Genomic DNA, 15,384 nt, shown 5'->3' with positions numbered 1-15,384 from the left:
ATTGAAAGAATGAGTCCCACATGGGTAGATGTAAGCAAGCAAAAAGAAGCTTCTACTTTTTTGTAAAAGGGAGTGGCCGCTGATGTAATTTACAATCTCCAGGTGAGCCAAGCCCACTTGCAAACATTCTTCACATTGCACGTCCACTCAATTCATATCTGTCTACCTGCAGTTTATCCAGGCACTACAGTCGCTCTTGTGTGGTAGCAGGAGTGCTGAGGTGTATCTCACAGCTCTTGATGCCCAGTATCACTCTACGGATTGCTTTGAGGAGGAATGGTGGCAGAACTTGTCTGTTCTGCTCCCAGCCTCCATCTTCTTAGCCCATTGGCTTATTTAACAGAGCTATACCCTGCTCAGCACGTTCAACCTGTGTTAACCATAGCTCACTCACAGGTAGATAAAGTAGTCCAGACTTCAGCTGTGCTCACTGCACCAGGATTCAGACTGGAAGGACAGAGATGGTGATGACACCATGCCAGACAGATGCGAAGGTAGCTGACAAGTACCCTTAATTGGTTTAGTGGTGGACTTAGTAATGTTAGGTTAATGGTTGGACTGGATGATCTTAAAAGTCTTTTCCAACCTAAACGATTCTATTCTATTCTATACTACTGCAAACGTCCCTTGTGTTATTAGCACAGACCTGCATCTCATTACCCTAAAGAGCAACAGTGCCTCCTGAATTTTGGAAATAGACAGTGTACAACAGGGGAACTTCTCATCTTGCAGTACCAAGAAAAGCAAGTTCTCTAGGGCTTGAGGGAAGAGCAACTAAGGCAGAAACAGAGGCCTATTATCAGTACTCATTTCAATGCAACTCCAGGCAAAGGAAGCCTTGAAAGAAGTTATGTGCAGAGACTGGAAGAGGGAACAGCTTTTCCAGGAAAGGAGGACAAGACTGTTTTTCTACAGGAAAGAGATGTTTATCTAAGCAATGCATCAATAATTAGGACAGGTGAGTTACTGGAGCTGATAACTCACCCTTGCTTAGAAATCTCACTCATTATTTTGGGCTTTTAATTGATGAAAAATCCTCCAGGACTTAATCTCAAACTCAGGAGCTGAATTAGGGCAGAGGAGCTTGCTCACAACAAAAGAGCAACAAGACTTGCTGCCTCTAACCACAAGGAGGCCAAGCATAGCCATCATAGAGTTCCTTTCATTAACACAGCCATTGGGACTTTTGCTGCAGGCTGTGTGGGTCAATGTCATAAGTAGTATTACTGGTATTACAGTGGGTAACAGATAAAGAGATGAAGAAAAAAATACCGAGAAATTACATGCTTACTGTGTGCCAGCATTGATGGTTCTCCACCCAGGTTAACCAGGCTCACAGTAAATGAGCAATGCTCACCTTCAACATTGGGCATTGCAGAGGTCAGGCTCAGCAGGGCAGCACAGGTAAAAGGGGCTAGCTGGTCAGTCAGGCCTTCCCACTGGCAGAAGCACAGCAACAAGACAACATGAGGGGATGCACCTGTCTGAGAGTGGCCTGCTTGCATTCATCTTGGATCAAAGGTGGGAGAGGGTAAAAGAAATCACCCAAGAAAGGAAAGCGGTCCCTATTAGCCTCACCCCCTCATATGCCTGCCCAGGCCCATGTCTTTTCTCCACCTCTGGGCCAGGCCTGGCATGGGACTGCAAGGTAAGAAGGTGCTTTTCCCAGGTAGCTGTCTCATGTTGGACTCCATCTCCCTTCATACAAATCTGGTGCAGTGGGTACTTTTGCTTGTCTTCTCCATCACATAAGGCCTCAGACAGCTTAGGAGGTTAGGAGGCACAGTACTGTTCCACCCTCAGCTGAAATCATCTTGGATTTCTCCAAGTTAAACATGTCCAGGTCTGTGCATAGAAGACCAACTAGATGACCCAGAAAAAACCTGCCCAAGGAATGGCGGGGTGGCCCTGAAAGATTGATCTCTGCCACCTGGCTCTACCTGCTTTCATACTAGAGAAGTTAGAGCCTGCCCTAAAGCAATACTTAGCTCCCATCTTATACTCACTCCTCTGCAAGCAAACCTAGGTTCAGAACACAAGTGCAACCTTGGCTAAATCCTAGAGCAAATCTCACTCTGCACCTCCAGAAGAGAGCTTATTGTATACAGAAAAGAGAAGCAAATAAGAGAAGGCTGTAGAGAATTTTAACTTAGGAAAGAGGATCTGCATATTTTATCAGCATCATTTCAGGTCTTAATTTTATTGGGGAAAATGTTAATTGAGCTAGTTGGTACCTGTGAAGTGAAAAATCAGCCCAGCTAGGTGTTCCTTATGTAAACCTTCATCTGCATACTCATGTTGTCTCCTTTCCATGCTCTTTGTAGCACAGACCTCCCAGTTCTCAGCTGCGTCGTGCTTGAAACAACCACAGTGGCAGAAGCTACCTTATGTCACCCCGTCTGTGAAAACATGCAAGCAGAGCATTCATTTTTTGCCTAATTAACTAAAAAGGGATTGACTAAAAGGAATATTTCACTCTCAAATTTTAAAAATATCATTCACAAAGCCCACATAGATATTCTGAGAGGAACAATTGCAATTACAGTGGCCAAGGAATAAGCACAAGCAATTAATACAATCTTTAAATACTTTAAATATAGTATTTATGCCCTGTTGATAGAAAAGACTTTTTTTTTTTTAAATCAGAAGTTTGGAATAAAAACTTTTTACCCTACAAAAATGATTGGAGGATTCCAGTGTGTGTGTTATCTTTAACATGTCCTTTCTTTGGGAATCATTAAGCCATTACAGATTTCCCAGGAAAAAAAAAGAAAGGAAAAATCCATTCACCTAGTTTCTAAGAAACACATCTTCTAAAAAAGAACAGGGAACACATTGGAATGTTTTCTTTGGAACTTAATTCAAACAGATGTAGTGGCCTGTTACCCAGTTTGTGCTACAGCTACTTGCAAGATGAGGGGAGAACATTTGATACAGTAAAATTTATCTCTTCCTATAAACAATGACACAAGGCATCATGACATTAAACATCAGGCCCAAATGTTTTAAAAATCAAGCAGTATGAAGCAGGTCTCTAATTCCCTTCCAGATAGCTGTAAGCGCCTGCTCTGCCCTTTATCTTCTTGCTGTATGGCTCTGAAAGGCTGCAGTCTCTCAGCGAGGCCAAGACAGCTGATGGACTCCACCCTGGCGTGGTCAGGGGCCATGTCAAACGTCAATACATATTCGGGTGTGGAGTGTATCAATCCAGCATGGACAGCACAGACCTGCTTCTCAGAGAGATAAAGTGCTATGTTGCTCTCCCACTGCCTTCTCCAGCAACGCGAAAACATGAAACCAACTTCCTCAATGCTCATTCACTGCCTGGTAAGCACCTGAACATGCCTCTGGTTCAAGCATGCCCTCAGGCCCTGGGTACAAAGAACACTAATGTGACTCTTACCACTGGTAAACACAGAGATGATGCTGGTTCTTATAGGTATTCTCATCAGTGCCACACAATAAATATTTATATACAATGCAGATGTAAAATCTGAGTTGTGAAATTTATGTCTATGAAGCACAGCTCCTGTTTACCATTCTGTCTACTGGTAGACAGACCTGCGAGTGGCAGGCAAGAGTTGGAGGTACAATCCTCTTGTTTCACCACTGGCTCTGCCACATCCACATGGAAAGAATAATATATGCCTGGACTTATAGAAGAACGTGAATGAGAAAATACCAGGGGGTATGGTGGATTCAAGTTCCAAGCAAAAATAGCTGGAAGAACAGCCTTCTCCACGAGTTTTCTCTTAGCCACTTTCTTAGCTGCACTCATAAGCGGTTTTCTCAAATTTACTTGCTATATAAAATTAATTGTTTCAGGGAATCTTTTCAGGCCTTCACTGAGTTCCAGTGCAGTTTGTTGTACCTTGTAGCTCTGTGCTGTGCTGAACTGTTTTGCTCAAATACGAAAATCATGTTCACCTTTCTAGTCCCTGAGTACACAAAAGAAATGTAAAATCAAAGCTTCTTCTTGACTATTCAGGTTAGCAAGAACAAAACCCTGTTTTTATGACTACTCAGTTCAAATCGGGGCTTGTCTGATCATTCCCGATGAGAAAGCAAACACAGGAAAAGTTCAAACAATAAAAATAAAAAGCTTTTAAAAAAGTGAAGGAATATTCCAGCACAACATGGCTATGAACAACATTACTTCATCCATATAATACGATAAACAAAGGAGAACCTTAAATATTTTGGAGTTTGCCATCTCATTCCCTGCCTTCAGCTGAAATACAATTTGTTCATAACTGAAAAAAACCCCACATGTTAAACCAATCTTAAACCGGCAATAACTGCATCAGTAATCACACTTCAAGTGTGCTTCTGCTGTAGAAACTATGAGAATTACTCATGTCATACTGCAAAAACACTTTAGCATGTATCATGCTCGGTTCTTCTAATACAAAAAATGTAACCAAGAATACCACTTGCAAATGAACACACAACATAGATGCAGCGCAGATGCTTCATTCTTTCCACACCACTCTTTTAATGTGTTTCTTAGAACTACTTTTTCTATCTTATAGTAATTTAGACAATCTTTCTTCCTGGGTTTGTCTTTAACAAAGAGAAAAAATTGTCCGCAATTGTGAGAAAAAAGCATGAAAACTCCATAGGCATGAATCCGTGACTTCTCTCTTCACCTTAATCCCACGCAGAGGCCCTCAAAATCAATTACTTGGGGTGGAAAAAGGAATATGCTGCCCCTATGTCCTGGTTTGGGCTGGGATAGAGTTAATTTTCTTCCTAGTAGCAGGCACAGTGCTGTGTTTTGGATTTAGGATGAGAAGAATGTTGATAACACACTGATGTTTTAGCTTTTGCTAAGTACTGTTTATGCTAGTCAAGGACTTTTCAACTTCCCATGCTCTGCCAGGTACACAAGAAACTGGGAGGGGGCACAGCCAGAATAGTTGATCCAAACTGACCAAAGGGGCACAGCCAGAATAGTTGATCCAAACTGACCAAAGGGGCACAGCCAGAATAGTTGATCCAAACTGACCAAAGGGGTATTCCATACCATATGACGTCATGCTCAGGATATAAACTGGGGGGAGTTGACTGGGGGGGGAGTGATCGCTGCTCAGGAACTGGCTGGGCATCGGTCGGCGGGTGGTGAGCAATTGCATTGTGCATTATTTGCTTTGTATATTATTGTTATTATTATCATTACTGCTTTATTTCAATTATTAAACTGTTCTTATCTCAACACAGGAGTTTTCTCACTCTTACTCCTCCAATTCTCTCCCCCGTCCCATTGGGGTAGGGGGAGTGAGTGAGCGGCTGCATCGTGCTTAGCTGCTGGCTGGAGCTAAACCACGACACCCTATTAAGAGGAATCATGAAAGATACTGCCTTGTTAATTTAGGTAGTCTTCCATAAACCCCTCTTTGCTAGAAGCTGATTTGTCTCCGATGGGTAAAACACTGGATGCGCTGACACCAATGGGAAGTTTACATTTGTTTTGGCCAATATTGAATTCCGCAAAGGTATACAGTCTCAGCCATCACAAAATCCTACCCCTAGGTAACCGTGTGGTAGTAAGAACTACACAGTTGGGCATGCAGCTGAAATGGGGTGACAGCACTTGGCACTGTACACCCGGGGCACAAAGCTTGGATTTACCCAAAAGAATACTACAGAATAAAGCCACAAGGCTTTCTTCAGGAGGAGGATGGTAGGTGCAGGATTTGTAGCCACACAATTTGAAGTTTGATCCTGCAAATGCTGGAGGGTGGGTGATTTGCTGAGTCATTTGCCCAGGGCAACCTGTGGGGGACAAAGAGTCCCTGGTCTCCCTAAGCACTCAGGACACTTTTTTATTGTATTCAGGCACTCAGGCAAAGACAGAGATCCCGCGTTTCAGGCACTGAAGCGCGGTAACTTGAACGAGCACTTCTCAGCCGTGCGCTCATCATCGATCCGTCCGTCCGTCCATCCATCCATCCATCCCACTCCAGAGGAATAAGCCCAGGATTAAACACCCCTCACGGCGGTTCGGTTTGCTGCTGACCCACGCAGCAGCGGGGCTCGCTGCGGAGCCCGCCCCAACGGCCGCCCCACGGCCGCTCAGCGGCCACCCAACGGCCGCCCCGACGTGGGAGGGCCCCGCCGCCCTGTCCCGCCCCAGGGCCCGCCGTCTGCCCGCCCTCTCACGCAACCGACGGCGGACCTCCGCCTTTGCCTTCCGCCCGGGCTGCCGCTCGCCATGCTGCCCCCGGGGACGCTCCGCCGGCCCCTCGCCGCCGCCGCCCGCCTGGCCCGGGCCCGGGCCCGACCTCAGGTAACGGCGGGGGCGCGGCGGGGGGGGAGCGAGGCGCGGCGGCGGCAGGGGGCGGGGCGGGCGCCGCGAGCCGCGGGGGCGGGGCCTGGGTGAGCGACGCTGGGTGCTTGGGTCGGCGAGGGGGCGGGGCTTGGGCCCGCGGGGCGGGGTTTGAGCCCGTGGGGGCGGGGCGGGGCGGGGCGAGGGCAGGTGGGTCCCGGCGTTCCCGCCCGGGGCTCTTGCCCCCCGGGCTGGGCGGGCGCCGCACTCCCCCCCCGCCAGTGCAGGGGCTGTCGTTGTCGCGACATCGTGTTTAACGGGCCGGTTTGCAAAGCATGGGCACGCCTCGTGCTGAGCGTCGGCCCCGGCTCCTCTCCAGAACCGTGTGTCGCGTTCTGTGGACGGGAGAGGGGGTCCGGCAGGGGCCCAGTATTGGCTTGAGTGGCAGAAAACGTCTGGGCTTCTCTCTTCCTGCAGAAATTCGGCATCAGTTGGGCCACTGGCAGCCGACTGCTGTCGTGACTGCTCGCCGTAAGTGTAGGGTTCCTGTTTTTTCAGGATGCTGTGGGGATTTAGGAACATGTAAACGCTAAAAGAAGCTGTGACACATGGCAGCCAAAACTACGTGTGTAATACTCGGAAGGGTCATTAGGAAACAAGACCTTTGGTCTTGGCCATGTGTATTTTGTGGCTTGAGCTGTACGGTGCTCGTGCCTGCTGATGCTCGTGAAGTAAGTCATGTCCAAAATCCATCCTGCAGCCACCTCTGTGCAAATACGGGGTAAGGCCAAAGGTTTGGTTTGGCCTTCATTTTTCTAGTTTTATTTGAGTGAGTGAGTAGCGGGTTCTAGGTTATTGAGGCGGTTGCAAAAGTAAGCATATTCTGGGACTTCTGAAGGGTTTTACATTATATGAATAGAAAAACTGTTCTTGACCAGCCTTTGGAAGCAGCCAGTGAAAGGCAAGGATGCAGACTTTAGCAATCTTGTGCTGGAAGGAATCGGTCTTTTCCCAAGCATTGATATCTTTTTCTTTCTTTTGCCAACAATATGCAATTTCCTAATGCTGATGTAGTACTGTAATTAGAAAACAGCTTGCAGTAGTGTGAGTTGGTCAGGTTAGGGCAATGCAGGCAGATGTCGATGTTGCCTCTGCTTTGGTAGCACCAGCAGCCTTGCCTTGGATTAACGTGTTTAGCCGACTCTCTTTTTATTGCTTTGACTTTTGCATCCTGCTGGTGGCTTCCTGAGGAAGGGGTATAAGAAAAGGAAAATCCTGCTTTGTTATGGGCCAATAATTAAACAATTGAGTGCAACAAATAAAAGTCACATCACGGTCTGTTGCACTGCCAGAAGGAGTTGCAACAAATAATGTGCATGGGAACTATATCCAAAGAAAAAAGTCACAAGATACTACTGTAGTGGAGATCACAACGTACTCCGTCTCCCAGCACCCAGTAAAAAAAATTGCAATGGCCTCAAGCTGCGTCAGGGGAGGTTTAGATTGGATATTAGGAAAAATTTCTTCATGGGAAGAGTGGTCAAACATTGGAACAGGCTGCCCAGAGAGGTGGTGGAGTCACCATCCCTGGAGGCGTTCAAAAAATGTGTAGACGTGGCACATTGGGACATGGTTTAGTAGGCATGGCGGTGTTGGGTTGATGGTTGAACTGATGATCTTAGAGATCCCTTCCAACCTTAACGATTCCTGGTTTTTACTTTCATTTAAAAAAATCCAGCCACCAAGCCAAGAAACATGAAATTAATTATTCCTCTACCCTTAATTGGTTTAGTGGTGGACTTGGTAGCATTAGGTTAGTGGTTGGACTGGATGATCTTAAAGGTCTTTTCCAACCTAAACGATTCTATGATTCTATGATCTATAGCGTCTCGCTGTTTTAAAAAAAGTCTAGAAATTAGGCAGAAGATGGTTTTCTGGCTTGAGAATTAGTTTGAGTTATTTTTCTTAACATTTTTCTCTCAGGTACTCGCATCCCTTGCTACAGGGCCCAGACAAAATAATAGCATTTTCTACGAAATTCGCACATATGATATTAAGCCATCGAAGATGAAGGAGTTTGTGGAAATGGTCAACAAGTACTTTCACCTTCGCACAGCTCACTCAGAGCTGGTGGGATTCTGGTCTGCGGAGCTGGGAGCAATGAATAAGGTTGTCCACGTTTGGAAGTACGGTACGCTCAGCATCCCTTTGTGCTGCTCTGCTCTCTTTATGCTCCCTGTCTCTGAGGCAAGAAGGCAAGGAGAATGCTTACCTGGCTTTTATTTGTTGCTCTTACTCTAAGAAGGTGTCCAAAAAAGCAATTGTTCCTGCACTGATAACTGAAAAGAACACTGCAGAGCCTGTCAGGACAATTTTGACATTTTGGGATGAGAGAGTTACAACTGTTCTTAAAAAGCGATCTCCACTCAAAACAGGTTATAATAGAGGAACTGCAGAAGAGTGCTTTCTTCATCGTAAATATTTTTAATTTAGGGCCAGTTCCTGAACCACAAATGTCTTCAGAATTTCAAAATGAATGGAAAAAAGTTTGAGACCTCCTTAATAATATATGTAAGTAAGTGCAGACAATCTATATGCAGTCTGTGTATGTTTATATGCATGTATAATTGTCCTCGAATTTTAGTTCAGTGTAACAGTCACTCCCCTAAAATAAATGAGCACACAGTTTGCATGCTTAAACTCCTTCTGCAGCTGGACTGTGCTGAGGTGGGAAGCCACTCCACCGGCCCCGACTTCCCAAGCACACAAAGCACTTTGTTGCTGCTCCAGCCTTGGTAGCAGCAGGCTTCTTGCCATATAATCAACGTTTTATGTTGTTGGAGCTGGTACTGACCTGGAAGATGCTGGTGAGCCAAGAAAAGCTACAGTTACATGAGAAACTAGGTGTGCCAGCTGTGCTCTTTGTGGAGCCCAAGGGAACTTGATACTTGGTTATGGAGAGGTGGGAAGGCACGCTGGTATCATTTCTTTGTATACCTGCTGCAGTCCAGGGTATATCTGTATGCTGAGACAGAGAATTTTGCTTCTGAAGTTCTCAGTCTGCTTGCTGAAATCCAGCATGTTCACAGTACCTGTTTAGAATAGAGTCACCCCTTTCATCCTGGAGGGGTGAAGGGACCAGCCATCTAATGACAGGAATGTTATGAGTTTGTGTGTATCTATGGTTAGTAAATTGTCCTGCTTCTCAGAACTTTTTAGCCTTGTTCTTTTTCTGAAAAAAAAAAACCAAACCAAAACCAAAAAACCCAACCATTTTTAATAATCTGTGAGAAACTTTTAAAATGGAAAACTAAGGAAAAAACCTACAATTTTTGTTTCCTAATGATGTTTACATGTGTAAGATACAATATCCTTTCTCCTTGAGTCATCAGACCCTTGCTGATATCTTTTTACTAATTAAAAATAATTGGTATATTTTTCTCTTGGTCCCGAGATACTGATATTTCTGAAGGTTCTTCCCATTTTCAGGTGCTGGATTTTTCTTGTGTATTATTGAAAGCTGTCTGCATAAACATACTGCTTAAGATGCCACTGAAGCCTAACCAATTTAAATTCAGACACTCTTAATTAATTTGATTTGTTTTTAATTAACAAAAAAAAGAAGAAGAAGTTTAGATTTGGGGTATTTAATAATTTTTTATGTAGCTGAACAAAAAGACATTACTTCTACACTTGTAATTTTAATGTCATTTTATATAAGCCAAACTTCATGTTTTTCTTAATTTTCTCTTGGTAGGGTAATACCTTCTGAAGTTTTTTTTCCACTTCACTTCCTTATCCACTGTGCTTTCTCTGAATCTCCTTATACTTGGAAACTGTTGCCCCATCTAGTAGTCCCTGTGGATGCCATATATGAATCTTTCTTAACAGTAACATTGCTTAATGTATTTTAACTTCTTTATAAACTTTCTTGGAAAATTTGGTTTGGCTTGAAACCGTTTAAATCTGAGAGCTAAAGTGAAGATTTCTGCAGAATTTAAAGGAAACTTACTACATCTGCTTTGAGCTAATATGCTGTTTAAAATACCAATTTCGAACTTACGGAACTGCAGCTTGCCTCCTTGTAATTATACATTTTGATTGAGTCTGATTAAGTGCATTTTTTCACAGTGTGGTTTTTTCTTTTTTTTTCTTTTCTTACAGATAATTTTGCCCACAGAACAGCAGTCCGGCATGCACTAGCCAATGACAAAGACTGGCAGGGAAAATTCCTCTCCCCAGCTCTCCCGTTGATAGAAAAGCAGCACAATGAGGTTGCTTATCTGGTACCCTGGTGTCAACTTGGAAAGCCTCCAAAAGAAGGGGGTAAGCTTATCTTCTCTTTTGCTGATTAAAGTTACTGATGCTGATGGACTAACAAAAAATGGCTTAAAGTTTAAACCAGGTATTTCATGGTTTTATAACACTTTACGTAACAAGTGCATGTACATACACCCATGTGAAAAAGGTGACATAACACAGATGAGGGCAAAGCTTTTAAGAAGGATTTTACACTAACTTACATCACTAACTCACTAGAGCCCTGATCGTTAAGGTTGTAAAGAGGTGTGTGAATTGCCTAAATGAACAATGCAAAATGGCAACCCAGTGGTAGTGATCAGAGCAGTCATCCTGGACTTGCTTTGTCCATCTGTCAGTGAGAGGGCATTTACTGGTGGCACTGAAGACAATGATTGTTCTCTTCCACGGAGGCTTTTCTCTTTTAGCAATTTGCTTTGATGTTACTGCTTCTTTTGCACAGTAGTTTTAAGAAAAAACAAAAATAATCCCTACTTTTTAAAGATACATGCAAATCAAGCATACTGTGTACCAATCATAGATGAGGTGTAGCTGTCCTGTCCTGGTGTATTTTAATTCTCTCTGTAGCAGATGTGGTATTAATAATATTGACTGTTCCCCAATTTATGACCATTTGCAGACTTTGTTGCATGGAGTGACAGCAAACAGACCTTGCTTTAGCCCTCAGCATGTGCATACATACAGTAATCTTTGTTCTGTATTTCCCTGTGATTCTGAATTTTATGCTGTTACAGTTGAATTTGAAAGCAGGCCAGTTTTTCTCTTAAAACTGGAGAGAGCTGACTTTTCAAGCACTTTGTTCCCGTTTTAGTTACCGTCTCCAGCCCATTGCTGGAGAATGAGACCAGACAGATGTTGCCATATGGCAAGTGTCTAGCTTTCTATTAAAGTGTCAGCAGTTGTGATCCAGAGTAACTACCTGAACAGAAAGGAGATAGATAACATGTCTTGTAGCAGGACTGGAGTTTTTCAGCAAATCATGCCATTTGTCTACAAACAAGGGAGATACTGTTTGGCAGAGCAGAGATGCTAAGCTAGTCCTAGTCTGTTGGTTATGCCTTCAGATCTTGCTGTGACCAATTGCCAGGAGTCTAAGGGATTCATAATGTCATAAACCACTTCAGTGCCAGAAAACATCACCAGTCTTAGAAAAGGCCACCTTGCATTCTTCAATCAGCCATCCAAATCCCACAAACATGTATGAGTATTTGTGATTTCTGCAAAGTAGTCTGAATCTCCCCAAATTTCCAGGCAACACTGAAAATTGCTAAATTGGGCTTTGTGTGAAGCCTTCTGTTCCTCAGGGTCCCTGTACTTACATTTGCACTTGAACTAGCTCCAGTTAGTGAGCCGCATGCGTGTGCTCTTGTGAGCCCCTGTGATATTGCGCGTGCTGGGATGAAGGGGCAGTTTCACGTCCTGCTGACCCCAAATGGCAGGGAATTGCAGTACTGGTTTCACAATATATCATGGCCATGACACACCGTTTGAGAACCAGAATATTAATTTGTATTTCCTTCCTTGAGGTCATCTTTGCCTTTTCTTCCAGGAGTATATGAATGGGTTACTTTCCAGATGAAGCCTGGTGGGCCAGCATTGTGGGGTGAAGCGTTTCAAGCTGCAATCAATGCTCACATCAATACAGGCTATACCAAGCTGATCGGTGTTTTCCACACAGAGTATGGATTACTTAACACAGGTACTACTCAATTTCTGAAACAGACTTTGGCAGGAGAAGGGGTGGAGGGAGAGGGGCAAGCCCTTGTCCTGGATCAGGATTGGCTGTATTGATGAAAATGTTGGTGTGGATCACCAAAGTCCTGTAAACAGTCCTTGAACCCAGCTTTGTGTATTGGTTATAGGCTTAAGCCAGGAGCTGCTATCTTAAAGGATGCTCAGATCTGATGTTAAAGAGGCAAACTTTTTAAAGGCTCAGCAAGGCCACCACTTACTTGCCTGGAGAATTGTTTCTGCTAACTGCAAGGCATCTAACAGGTGAAGGCAGGCTGCTAGGACTTACAGAACATGTTGTATTGCAGTATAACAGTATTCAGCTGACTTTATTTGTACTTTCTCAGTCCATGTGATCTGGTGGAACGAGAGCCCAGACCACCGGGCAGCGGGAAGGCACAGCGCCCATGAAGATGCCAGAGTGGTAGCAGCTGGTAAGAGATGATGGATCCAGAGAACTCACTAGTGTTAGCTGCATGCATTCTGAGAAAAGTATTATTTCTCCTTGGATTACTGTCTTAATTAAATATGCATTTAATTTCAGTGCGGGACAGTGTCAGATTCTTGGAGTCCCAGCAAAATGTGCTCCTGATTCCTCTGCAATGCTCACCGCTGAAGTAACCTTCTTCTAAAGGATGTAACCGATAGCAGAAAGGACAAGATGGAAGTGCTGTCAGCAAGTGCCATCCCATGGATCGTCATACTCTCATGAACTGAGCCAACTGTTCTTCAGTTTACAATAAATGGATGCAAAATGCTCATCACTAGCAATGTAAATTAGTAAAATTTTGCACCTTGATAGGAATTGCCAAAAAGAAGCTTACGGTGATTCCTACATCCCCAGGAAAAAAGAACTCAAGCTGTATCACTTATGGCATGAACCTCATTTCACCGAGCTTTTATTTTAACACCTCAGTTCTTAATGCTTTTCTGCATTAAGCTAGATCACTTATCAAACCTAGGAAGTTAAGTGCTCTTTTCCCACGTTACAGTGCAGGGCTAGTATAATTTTCATAAGGTACTTTGGCGACTCTTATAATTAACACATCTTGGCTATAGCATACTGGTTTAAGCAGGAATGTCCCCACATACCTGTTACCCAGTTATGTTTTAATCAGGCTTCTCATTGGGGTGCTTTTTATTAATTCTGAGTAACATAAAACGTCAGCATGGCGGTAATTGCCCCTAGGAGGTGCTGCAGTGAAGCTGGTCAGGTAGCGGGTCCTGATGAACTCTGCCACAAGAACATTTTTATTCACTGTCTTGTTATAGCTCGTCAGCTCTGTCCTTTCTCATTCGGTAAACACTTCCTGAAAACTGTGGATTACACACATAATGCTTTGCCTTGGGTATTTTAATATTTGCTTAGGGTGCTGCAGTTGGATTAGCCCTTCTTGTTCAACTGTGTAGTCAAACTCAGCTATCTACACGTGCTTACATTCTTCAAAATATGTTTTGCCAGACTGTTAAAAGCCAAATAAATTTGGATAAAGCATGGAATTTTAGTGTTTACAGCTCAAGCTCTTACTCTTTTTAAACAGTGAAATGATAAACGCCATTCTCCAAGTACGGCATTCAGCAGGTCTTGCATTTTGGTCAGCAACAGTCTTCATTAATAGTTGCTTTAGAGCCAGTAAGCTAGAGTGAATACCAGCAGGGCAGAGGGCACACAGGCTGAGAAGTCAAACTTGTGTTTTGTGTGCAGCAGTACAGAGCACCCTCTTCTGCAATTTAAAAGTCACTAACTGGCAGAGCACTTGAGAGGCTTTTCCGCAGGTTAATCACTGACCTGCAATGACCAACTGATTTCACATCTCTAGTGAAGTATCTTTGTGCAGTCTGCCTACTGATGATTATTGCTTCTGTAAAATGCATTAAGATCTCATGGAAAGCACTAAAAAACCCCAGCTGTGGGCAATTATGCTTATGTCCAAGGTGCATGGATGGGATCCAGCTGCTGTAGTAAGGGAGTGTAATAGGTCCCAGCTCCTATACCCAAGTCTTCATACTCTTCTCCCTCCATCTTTAGCATTCTCAGGGTAGAACAAGCACTACTCAGAGACCACCATCTTATATTTTACAAATCAATGTTTTAAGGTATAAATGGCTGATAAACCATCACTACCAAGTTGATTCAGAATATTACCTTATGGCAGTTAACTCAAAGGAGAACTTTGGTTTGTTTTTTTTTTTAAATAACAAGAACATGGGCTGGAAAATGGGACAGGACTTGTTTTTTTTTTCACATGAATGCAAAAATTAAGTTGTTTTATTGTTTACTGAAATAAAAAATAGAGAGGTGTACTAAAACCAGTATAATTTTCTTAGTAAAACTCTTTTTCTTGTCACCAGCATTGAGAGTAAAGAATACTCAGGATGTTAGAGGTGTGCTTTACTCCAAAGCTTGTTGTTTTCTGACAGGAGTTACTAAATCAAGCACATTACCCAAGGCACCAGCTGGACACTAGATTAAAACAGAAAACCCAGGAAATTTTAATTGGCTTCTTATCTCAGGATGAATTTTCTTGATGAGTGTAACTTCAAGAATTAGTTGGATTCTGGAACTTAATTCATTGACAGTGGGACTACAGGCAGTAGAAGGCAAAATTTTAAAATCAGTTTTCCTTTGAGCAATTGGACCATTATTCTGCTTTCATTTATAAACTGCTATTCAAAATCAACCTAGTATTAAGTTGAATGATCTTCCTTTAATTTGGTATTAGCTAAGGATTAGCTAAGTTTAGGGTATTTCAGATTCTTTATACTCAAACATAACATTTTGTTTTGTCAGTAAAAACAGGTGTAGGGTAGTTTTAGCAAAGAGGAGGAACCATTATCAATAGTTGCAACTTGCCATGTCTCTATAATGGAAATATTCAGAGGCAGGTACCTGACTTGGGATTTAAACATCCAGATAAGTTTGTTAACGCTCTGCAACTGGATTTGACAGTTACACCAATCACTTTTTTCAGGATTTGCTAGAGACCTTTTTATTTACTAACTATAAAAGCTTAAAGTAGCAGTTGCCTTTCAAATCTTGCACCACCTCACTTAGCTGAAAATAG

The 15,384-nt window shown here is 43.3% G+C and overlaps 1 protein-coding gene across 1 annotated transcript; it reads left to right on the top strand.

Moving 5' to 3' along the window:
* The first annotated feature begins 6,214 nt into the window (after positions 1–6,214).
* Positions 6,215–12,940, top strand: NIPSNAP3A (nipsnap homolog 3A). The gene is made up of 6 exons (XM_075726940.1): positions 6,215–6,289; positions 8,252–8,459; positions 10,433–10,594; positions 12,138–12,287; positions 12,667–12,753; positions 12,864–12,940. The coding sequence occupies exons 1-6, from the start codon at positions 6,215–6,217 to the stop codon at positions 12,938–12,940; spliced, it is 759 nt and encodes a 252-aa protein (XP_075583055.1).
* The last annotated feature ends 2,444 nt before the right edge of the window (positions 12,941–15,384 follow it).

This window comes from Pelecanus crispus, chromosome Z, assembly GCF_030463565.1.
Source record: "Pelecanus crispus isolate bPelCri1 chromosome Z, bPelCri1.pri, whole genome shotgun sequence".
Lineage (NCBI taxonomy): Eukaryota > Metazoa > Chordata > Aves > Pelecaniformes > Pelecanidae > Pelecanus > Pelecanus crispus.
The sequence above is the reverse complement of the archived record's forward strand: the minus strand, read 5'-3'. Positions and strand labels throughout refer to the sequence as shown.

Coding starts and splice junctions, on each gene's coding strand:
- NIPSNAP3A (XM_075726940.1), top strand. CDS start 6,215: ATGCTGCCCCCGGGGACGCTCCGCCGGCCCCTCGCCGCCGCCGCCCGC. Junction 12,288..12,666: donor GTATGGATTACTTAACACAG/GTACTACTCAAT, acceptor GTACTTTCTCAG/TCCATGTGATCTGGTGGAAC. Junction 12,754..12,863: donor TGCCAGAGTGGTAGCAGCTG/GTAAGAGATGAT, acceptor ATTTAATTTCAG/TGCGGGACAGTGTCAGATTC.